At 37.2% G+C, this 11,116-nt stretch overlaps 1 protein-coding gene across 7 annotated transcripts in view; it reads left to right on the plus strand.

Moving 5' to 3' along the window:
• The window catches only part of LOC131322316 (BTB/POZ domain-containing protein FBL11), a 60,401-nt gene extending 52,378 nt beyond the window's left edge, over nucleotides 1-8,023 (plus strand). For 6 of the 7 annotated variants that reach the window (XM_058353594.1, XM_058353598.1, XM_058353595.1 and 3 more), the window contains 4 exons: nucleotides 5,055-5,135; nucleotides 6,205-6,249; nucleotides 6,383-6,451; nucleotides 7,427-8,023. In XM_058353594.1, the coding sequence (XP_058209577.1) occupies nucleotides 5,055-5,135; nucleotides 6,205-6,249; nucleotides 6,383-6,451; nucleotides 7,427-7,594 (363 nt within the window). In that variant the 3' untranslated portion in view covers nucleotides 7,595-8,023. Of the gene's footprint in view, nucleotides 1-5,054; nucleotides 5,136-6,204; nucleotides 6,250-6,382; nucleotides 6,452-7,426 lie in introns of those variants that run through there. The other variant, XR_009198812.1, reaches the window with a different exon arrangement.
• Nucleotides 8,024-11,116: the final 3,093 nt, after the last annotated feature.

Below are 11,116 nucleotides of genomic sequence, written 5' to 3' on the forward strand. Positions count from 1 at the left end.
GGCGGTTTCTCTCATGGGGGAGATGCAAGCTCCCAGGCGTCTTATGGCTCGGGCTGATTCTTCCTCTACTATAGCTCCTACTTTCACAGCAGCTCCGACTGCATCCTATTTTGCTCATTCCAGCTAGTGCATTTACTGCCTCCTCCGATATTCCTTGGATTATCGATTCTGGTGCTTCAGATCACAGGTTGTTCCTTTGTTTTTGATTCATATTCTACTTGTTCTGATAAGGATAAGGTTCGAATTGCCGATGGGTCGTTCTCTGCTATTTCAGGGAAATGTTCCGTTTGCTATTCTCTCTCTATCTTTCTCTTCAGTCCTCCATATTCCATACTTTGCCACTAACCTTCTTTCAGTTAGTAGTTTTACCCGTTCTGCAAACTGTTCTGTGACATTTTTTCCTACTCATTGTGTCTTTCAAGAACTGGAAACGGGGAAGGTGATTGACAGTGGTAAAGCACGTGATGGTACCTATTATCTGGAGCATGCACTTTATCTATCTCAACCATCTTTATCATGTGGACAAGCTCTACAGGCAGGCAGATATGAGTTCCACTTTTTCTTTGTTACATCGGCGGCACCGTAAATTGGGTCATCCCTTTTTTAGGATATTAGAAAAACTTTTTCCTACTTTAATTATACATTGTCCTAGGGATCAGTTTTTTTGTGAAGCCTGAGAGTTTGAGAAACATAAATGCTCTTTTTATGCACCTATTAATAAACGAAGTGATTCTCCATTTATGGTTATCCATTCTGATGTTTGGGGTCATTCTCCTGTTACTTATTTAAAGGACTATCAATGATTTGTTACTTTTATTGATTGTTGTTCTCGTCCCACACGGGTGTACTTACTCCAGTCAAAAAATGAAGTATTTTCCTGTTTCAAATCTTTTCATAAGATGGTGTGCACTCAATTTGATACACATTCTTCAGAGTGATAATGGGACTAAGTATATTGATTAGATTTTTCAAACATATCTAGATGATAATGGTATTATTTTTCAGACGACTTGCGTTGACACTCCTTAACAAAATGGAGTCGCTGAACGTAAAAATTGTCATCTTGCTGAGGTCGCTCGATCCCTTTTGTTCACTATGAATGTTCTCAAATACTTATGGGGAGAAGCTATTTTAACTGCCACGTATCTTATCAACCGTATGCCATCCGGTGTCCTAAATTTTAAAGCACCCATTGAGTGTCTGCGTTGTCGAGTTACGACTTTTCCACCTAGGGTGTTAGGTTGTGCGTGTTTTGTTCATGCCTCCAAATCTTCTGGGGGCAAGCTGGGGCATAAAGCCCATAAGTGTATCTTTGTTGGGTACTCTCCTATCCAGAAAGGCTATAAGTATTATGATATCCTTATTCGAGGAAGATGTTTGTCTCTATGGATGTTACCTTTTGGGAAACAGAGGTTTTTTATTCTCCCTCCAAACCATCTCTTCAAGGGGAGTATCATCAAGAGGAAGATATGTTTACCTTTTATAATCATATTGAGGGGGATAAATTGTTCTATGATCATAGTGAGGGGGAGAAGGAAAACACTGGAGAGGAACCATCTGTTGAAAGGGAAACACATGATATTGGTGGTGACATTGAGGAACAACTTCCTGCACGACGACAACTGCATGGAGCTAGCTTACAGAGGTATGCTAGACGGAAAAATGGAAAGTCGTCATGTGCGTTACCAGCTTGTTAATCACAATCACCCACTCCAGTTCCAGATTCCTCAGCTGACTCTTCTGGTAATGATTCTTCTCTTATGGATCCCGACAATCTTCCTATTGCTATTCGAAAATGTGTTAGATCTTGTACTCAACACCCTATCTCACAGTTTGTTTCTTATGACCGTTTGTCTCCTTTGTAATATGCCTTTGTCTATTCTCTTTCCTCTATATCTACTCCATAGAATTGGCAGGATGCAATCATGATACTTAAGTGGAAAGGAACTCTGGTAGAAGAGATGACAGCTTTGAAAAAGAATGGCACCTGGGATCTAGTGTCACTTCCAGGAGGGGAGAAACTAATGGGCTGCAAGTGGGTGTTCACTATTAAGCAAAGGGCTGATGATACAGTTGAGAGATACAAGGCAAGGCTTGTTGCCAGAGGTTTTACTCAAACTTATGGTATTGACTATGAGAAGACATTTGCTCTGGTAGCGAAGATGAATTCTGTGCGAGCTCTCCTCTTGTGTGTGTGCTGCCCATTTGAATTGGCATTTTCAACAGTTTGATGTGAAAATGCATTCCTTTATGGTGATTTAGAGGAGGAAGTTTATATGCATATTCCACCGGGTTTCTCTTCTCCTGTAAGTGAGGGAAAGGTGTGTAGATTGAAGAAGATACTTTATGGGCTGAAGCAGTCACCTAGAGCCTGGTTTGGCAAGTTTTCTAAGGCTATGTTGAGTTTTGATTACAAACAGAGCCATGCAGATCATACGATGTTCATCTGACGAAGTAATGGGAAGTAATGGTAAGATTGATGTCCTTATTGTTTATGTTGATGACATAATAATGACAGACAATGAGGTGAATGAGATTCATAACCTTAAGTCTCGTCTAGCTCAAGAGTTCGAGATTAAGGACTTGGGATCATTGAGATACTTACTTGGAATGAAAGTAGCGAGGTCTGATAGAGGTATATTTATTTTCCAACGCAAGTATATACTTGATCTTTTGGAAGAAACATGTATGTTGGGATGTAGACCTGCAGATTCTCCTATTGAGGCGAATCTTCGTCTTAGTGGAAATGTGGGGGAGCATACTAATAAGGAGAGGTATCAACGACTTGTGGGTCGACTAATATACTTGGCCCACACTCGACCAGATATTACTTATACAGTAGGTGTTGTTAGTCAGTTTATACATGATCCTCGTACTTCACATCTAGATGCAATTTATTGTATCTGAGATTTCTGAAATCGGCTCCAGGAAAAGGAATTTTGTTCTCTAATCATGACCATTTGCGATTGGAGGCATTCACTGATACTGACTGGACTGGTTCTGTGGATGATAGGCGCTCTACTTCTGGCTATTGCACTTTCCTCGAGGGTAATCTAATTACCTGGCAAAGTAAGAAGCAATTGGTAGTCGCCAAGTCTAGCGCAGAAGTTGAATATAGAGTGATGGCTCATGGTGTTTGCAAGCTCTTGTGGCTCCAAACTTTGTTACGTGATTTGGGGTTTGCCGACAGTGTTCCGATGAAACTCTATTGCGACAATAAAGCTGCCATTAACATTACTCATAATCCCGTTCAACATGATAGAATGAAGCACATAGAGATTGATTGACACTTCATCAAGGAAAAGTTGAACGAGGGTTTGATATGTATGCCGTTTGTGAGATCTGGAGATCAGTTAGCTGATATATTCACAAAAGGGCTGCGTAGCAAGAGTTTTCATTCTATTGTGTTCAAGTTGGGCTTGATTGATATCTTCGCACCAACTTGAGGGGGAGTGTTAGATGATGGATCTATTTGTATCTAGTGTAATTATGTGTTTTATCATGTAATTAGTTTAAGTATCTAGGACCATAGTGCAATTATTATACAGCTTGTATATATATTTTACGTTGAATGAAATTAACCCTAATGGATTTTCTCCCTATTATGATTACCCTAAAACTGAACATAAAGTGCACAAAATAACATATTATGAAACTCTAAGACAGGGATAGACGCAGGATTCGAGTGTGGGTTGGGCTAATTAAAATAAAATTTAGAACATATGAAAGACAACATCAATTAAGCCAACTGAATTGCAAAAATATTATCAACAACATTATCATATAGTTTGGATCAACCTATACGATTACAAAACATAAACCCATAGCAACTTAAAAGTTTGATTTCTTATTCATGTGCAAACGTTGGATATTAAAATTGCCATATCCATGTGCTAACTAGGTAAGGGTAAAGGTTAAAAGTCTGAGTTGCTATCTACTCTATTCATTGTTTTTTTTTTAAAAAAAATCTTAGAATGATAGATATTGACAAAAAATCTTAGATGGGCGAGTAATGGATTTTTGAGAAGTACATTGGGCGGACAAACCTATATATTGATAAAATATTTGAAAAACTGTTACTATAATTATAAGAAAATTTTGAAACTTGTGTAGGGCGGTTGCCCGGGCTCATCTGCCCTTGCATCCGTCCTTGCTATGAGAAGTTAGAAAGACTGTTGACCACCAGAGGATTATATCAAAAATCTTGTACCTAGAGCTTTTGAATCAAGATCATTATAGAGCTAAAAGCAATGCTCTAAAAATGGCTAGGCGCTAGTTAGGCGTAAGAAGCGTGCCTAGCTCTTAGGCCGACTAGTCTCCAACTCGTTGGCGCCTAGAGATTAGTAGGTTTTTCCATTGTTTATTGCCTAGACCCTAAAATGTAGGCATTGGACCTGCTTAGCGAGGTGGCCGCCTTTTAGCTATTTTAGCATATAAATAATTAAGTACGTACCCCAACTGTACCCGTAACGTGTTTTTTTAGGTTGTTGTATCATTGTACCCGTAGCATTCCTTACCCATACTGGTGCTTCATACTTCATAGAACCCAACCCTGTCACAGAAATTCCTGCAAGAGGACATTGAATCACCCGTCCTTTTGACAACTGAAGGAAACTCTGACTTCTACTTAACGTAGACATGCAGATTTGGATAGCCAATAGAAGGGAACTAAGTAGGGTACTCCGTTAGAAGGGCAAACCACAGCTAGAACGAATCGAAAGAGACATGCACAGTACTCTGATTATGTGGCCTTCTCTGTAAAATTCATGCATTAGGAGTTCTGTGGCCTCAGATGATGTGCTTCCAGATATTATGTGAAGGCTGAAGAATACTGGGAACCTGTGTACGTGCATCTGGCCTGGGTTTGTTTGTGTAAAATGTCTTGACAACTCATGTAGTATTTTTGTTATGAAACATTTGTTCAAGCTGTCAGAATTACTGCAGCTGTAAAAGGACACATTTCAATTTTTTTCGAAAACTGATCAATTGTGTATGAAATTTCTTGTTTTGACTTCTCTCATATTCTTACTTTTATGCTGATTTTGTTAATTTAGGACTGTGGAGAAGTAACGAGAAACGGGGTTGCTTCTCTTTTTGACTGCAAATCTGTTGAAGACATGTTGCTGCGTCATAATGTGAGTCTTCTAACACTGACAATGTCCTTATGTCTTTGACTTTGCATAGTTGCATACATACATGAGTGATGGAAGCTGGATACTGGATCTTCCATTTCATGTTCTCAAATTGGTTATTGAAATCACGTAGGCACCCATTAGTAGCAATGGAACTCTGTGCAAAGCTTCCTCCTGTGACATGGGTTACTATTCCCTAATCACTCATACAGTCCCAAACATTTGCTTGTCTCAGGCACTTTGTAGCCTGTGAATCAAAACAATCTAGCCCCTCCACTTTTTATCTTGGTAGGAGAAAAAATAATCAGTGAGAGTTCTTATACTTGGTATAGAATGAGGTTACTGTGTGCTCTGAGACAACCAAAGGAGGCGAAACCACAATAACTGTGTCTAACTTGATTACGATACGGTTTAGAAAGTTTATGATGCTTCAAAGTACAGATGATTGCATGACATTCTTTTGTACAGTTCCTTTTTCTATCGAACGCATCCTGAACCTAGGGATAAAGCAAGATAGCCGCACACTGTTGTACATGCTTTGGTCACTTTTCAGTGCCAAAGCTGATCCTGATGATTGTGACAGATAATTCAATTAAACTCAGATACAGGTGTGAGGCCGCATTTGAGAATCCCCCAACATGTCACTATAACATATCCCATGGCCAGTGGGCATGCCTGTCGAAAGATCTGAATGGCGAAGAAAGGTTCTCGTTAACCAACCCCTTTAGTTGAGGATTTTGAGCAGAGTTGAATTGAGAAAATGTCAACCAGCAACATGGAAAAGAAGTCGTTATGCAATCGGAAGAATCGTGGTTCCTTTCTTAGCTTGATATAGAAATCAAGTGGTTCCTAATCCATCTTGATGAGGTGCATATACGGTGGATGTGTGACCGTTCACTACTTAAGAATGTGTAGCAAATTTTCGTTTTAACATCACAAACGTGAATAAGTGATTCTTTCCTGCATTTTCATCATTTTTCTTGCATGTCTTTCCCCATATCATGTCCTTAACTGCTATGTATGATCTTGCTACCTTTGACTGGTGACCTAAAGTCCAACTTTCACATTTCAGGGCCCTGGAATCCAGAAGAATTTCATTCTTGATGCTGCTTTGTTGGTAAGCAAATGGATCGGGTGCTCTTTAATTTGTTTGTTTTTTCACAAATAAAGCGAACAAAGTGCAATTTTTGCCTATATACCCTGCCCAAAATTAAGACTTGTTTCCCATCGTGCCTTTTGTTATACTCCAGATGCCAATGCTTCGGAAACTCTCACTTGACGTGTGCGATGCTGTTGAAGGTGACTTTGACCTTCCAAATGTAGGTTGAACGGCTTTCTCTCTTTATTTGTTCTGTTCACTAATTGTATTTTGTATACCTTCTTCTATCCATCATGAGTTAGTTCCGTCGTAAGGTAATTATGAAGGGATAAGGATGAAGAGAAAGAGCTGGACTCGGCTCCATATGTGGTTGCTTGACATTGACAATGAGTTTGATTAGAGTGAAAATGATAGAAAATGCCAAAAAAAAAAAAAAGGGAAAAAAAAGTACACCTTTTGGTGTTTGAGTAGCATGAAAGTGGTAAAAAGTGCTACAAAGTAAATTTTCTTGTCCAATTCAATTAAGCATGGTTACATAACTTTCACTTTCTTGCTAAAATCACAGAAATTTATTTTCTTGTGAGAGTGGTCGCCTCTTATGACACTTACCATTCTAGCATGATCGATATTGTAAGGGTAAGTTAGTAATTATAAGCATTTTCTTACAAGATTCTTACAAAACTTTTCATTTTAACCAAACACATAGAAGAAAATAAATTTTGTTCACTTTTTTTTCTTTTATTTTACTTTCTCTCATTTTCACTTTCCAGTATAAATTTCTTTCTAGTCTAATGGACTCTAAGATAGTTATTGCTTATGATTTCTTTACTATTTGTCCTGTTTTACTCCGGGTGGGTTTTTTGTTTGGTGCCTTGGGTTGGAGCTAGGCCATTATGACCCAAATTGAATGTAGTCGAAGTGCATTACTGTTTTATCTGATTAAAGGCCCGACTTTGAAAAATAGATAAGCAATATGAGAGAAAAGGGAGTTAAAGAAAAGGTGTAAAGAAGTTTTAAAAAAAAATATGTCTCTTTCTCTGGGATTAACGCAGAACCCATGAAAATATACATATAATTTTACTGTTAGTTCCTGAATACCATGCAAGGTTTCTGCATTTTACATTTATCTTGCCTCCTCCAGTTGTCAAAAAAGCTTATTCAATTACCTATTCTTGCTGCGGCGGATGTGTTTCAGTTTGCTGACAGGTACTTCTTGAGCATAGTTTCAATAGCAAGGTGCAAGCCTCAAAGATGTGCTTTGGACCTTCAAAAGTTAAGAAGAACACCAGTGCACAAGGAGACCTTAGTACTGGTATGGGACAGCAAAAATCTCACCAGAACAGTAATCAAGGAAAGGGTGTAGCATTTGAAAAGAGCTGGAGCCTTGGATTTAGATAAATTTCCGAGGTCTTCCGGGGTATAGTGGTTAAATTCGTGGCATACTTATTCTTTCAATTAAAAGGTTGGAAACTTGGATACGCATAACCATCGCTCAGCAGTCTACATGGCCTTTTGGGGATTGTGTACAATTGGTTTGTCTTTTCAGCTTCGTTTTCGTTACTTGTATATTGTACAAACGGGATTCTCCAGGAGGAGTGGGGAGGGGGTTGAAGCTGTGGTTCATTGAGTAATGTAATGTATTCACATACACCCGCCCACCCACACACACATTCATATACCTCTCTGTGTGTGTGCATGTCATGTATATATAGAAGTTGAACTAATGTAATCTTTTTTAGGAAATGGAAGAACATCATGGTGGTACTCTATACTAGTAGTACTACTTTTTAAAGGATGAAGGAGCAGGTCGTGTTTTTTTACTCTTTTATTAGTTTCCGAATTTCCCAACTGAAATTTGAATTTTCCTTCCTATATGTACATGCGCTTCCATTGATGAATCTACTTCTGCCGGAAGAAAACTCGACAATGCAATGTGCCATTTGTGAAGATAACTCCACAATTTCTTTCACTTCAGACATATCTTCGTTTGAAACTTGCGATTAGTCCAAAACACTGTCACATAAACCAGGACTTTTTATAACCTCTGATGTTTCCTTCATTCCGGATGGCTCACTTTTTTGTTCACAAATTATCCAGCAAAAATAGTGTATTGAGTTGACAAAGTTGGAATTACGATTACCCACGTATAACTGCCCCCATAGCTATCTTCTTTTTTTTAAACATCCTTGTTAAAAAATCAGCTCCGTCGGATATCGGTGAATACTTGATCAATTCTACGCCCGATATCCGATGGAGACTATATAGATGCTTTAAAAAAATATTTTGAAAAAATTGAACGGATCCGATCATTTGTGTAGAACCCCTAAATGGATTACATAAAAGGCAGTGTCCGCTAGTGTACACCAAATAGTGCCCTCTCAGTCATTCCATGGTTAATGGAATGTTTACGAAGACTCATTCTTCATTTTCTTTTAGTTTTCTCCATATCTTTGTACTTCACGACTTCCGTTGCATTCTCTTCCAATTTTTTCCCAACCTGATTCTTCAATACTGGAGTAATTGATTGTTTTACTGTTTTTTCCTCATCACTTGCACACACATTGCTTGTACCAAGATGCCAATATCAATAAGAGAGCACATTTGCGCAATTTTCCCTAATGAATATATATACTACCTCCGTCTCTAAATAATAGTCCAGTATTTTATTTTTAGTTGTTTTATGATAAGTGTCCATTTTAAAAAATTAATAGACAAAATTTTGTACAATTATCGTTTTGTCCTTTTAAAAAGTAAATGGAAATAGAGTTACTTGATAAAAGTAGATGTAAAAGTTGATGTAAATTTTGTAATGATGATGTCTCTCTAATAAATTTGAATTACAAAGCTGGACATTTAAATATCTATCCCCATACAAAAATTGACACAACTTTTGACGAAACACTAATTGGAGTTTTACGCAAATGATCAGAGACCTTGTTCAATTCATTTATTTAAGTTTCCTATTTTGATTTTTTTTTTAATTTGGAAAAAAATTAGTATATGTTTTCCATCAATATTCCATTAAACTTTATCATATCAACTTAAAATCCTAGCCCCGTACTGTAACGCCCCGCTATTTTTTATAAATAAACTCCAAAATACATTGTATTTTCAAATGCTTCTAGGCCCCTATTTTCTCCATAAATAAATTACATCATCAAAATAAACTTAAGCCGCCTTCTAAATAATCTTCTAGATGCTCCAAAATTATCAACTCTTCCAAGACATCTCCAAATTAATCATTAAATGCTTCGATTCAATTTCGACTAATCCGGCTCCACACCTGAAAAAAAAATTATCCGGAAAGTATACGATATAACAGAATAACAAAGCTCATAAGTGGAATCAAGAAACGATCGATAATCGACCAAGTCGAAGCAACAATCACAAGGAATCTTATACCATGTCCTCCTCAGTACATGACCTGTGATCCTCCCCCAACTCCTTCCTCACCGGGTCATCCTCGACCCATTCTGGCTATTGGTGCATGGGTTCACTCGATCCATGTACGGAACAATTCCATAGTACTCAATCAACAACATCATATTCAATACCAATTATTCCACTTTTCAACAATATTCCACAGAATTGAACAAAAACACGAGATAATCAAAAGGAGTACAAAGGTGAGAGTGAATAAAAGATTCCGGAAGTAGGAAGCATATCGTATACTCCCCGGATTACCTCGAGCTCAAATATGACCGGCTGTTTTGTCCATGAATCAATGCCTTAAAAATATTTTTCCATACCAATATCCACCCTTCAAAACATCACTAACTATTTATCGACTTCCAAGATTTTTTTTCCCTCTTTTCTTTTTCTCCTTCTATTCTCTCTTCCCTTTTTCTACTTACTTGGTGATGTGTGTGGTGTGTGGAATGGAGTGGAGGAGTGGAGCCTATTTATACTCATGGAAGAAAAATCTAGATCATATATAAAGAATCAAATCAAATCTGGATTATAATCTTATAGAATCTTATAATATCTAAACATAATCTTATATAATCTAATCATATCTTATATAATCTAATCATATCTAACGAAATCTATATAATATCTAATAAAATCTAATCTAGTCCAATCTTATTCATTCATATCTTAATAAAATCCAATCTAATCAAATCTAATAAAATCCAAAATCCAATCTAATCTTATGCTAATCATATCTAACACAATCCAATCTAATCTTATCCTAGATTTTTAGGATTATGAAGTAGGGTTAGAAGTAGGGCTAGGGTTTCCTAGAAAGTCTAGGTTTAGATCTATCAATTAACAAAATCAATTATAATTACAAAAAAAAAAAAATACTTCAATAAAATATTTAATTTTATTCAAAAAATATTGGCCCAAATTTCGGGTCATTACACGTACAATTAAGATTTTGCGGTCCAACTCCTTAGTGGTTGTGGTGAGCAAAACACAACCACTCAATACAAATTTGTTACTCCTTTTGAACCGGAGCTTGAAAGAACAAGAAATGGGTGGCTGTGGTGAGCAAAACAGCAAAGTTTCTCCACGTGCTTTGGAATAAGTTTCTGACACATTGACAGCACAAATACAAATAGGGTAACAAGACAATGAGAAAGGAAACAAAAACACAATAAAAATCCTCGGGAGTTGAAACTTGAAACAGTATATATCCATCCACATATGTTTGGGAGTGGGGACAAACTACAAAGATGATGTACGTTCATCAGTCCCATTTCACGGTTTTGTTTTGTTATCTCTTTTTTGCTTTTGTAGGATCTACTTTTTTAGTACTATAATATGATTTTAGTACTCATCAAGAATATTAATAATATTTGTGACAAAAAATTATCGACTGATTTAATTTCATAACAGCATTTTTCATGAACCAAGTGGAAAAGAATTGGCACGCTGGATC

The sequence above is a fragment of the Rhododendron vialii genome, chromosome 4a (genome assembly GCF_030253575.1).
Source record: "Rhododendron vialii isolate Sample 1 chromosome 4a, ASM3025357v1".
NCBI lineage: Eukaryota > Viridiplantae > Streptophyta > Magnoliopsida > Ericales > Ericaceae > Rhododendron > Rhododendron vialii.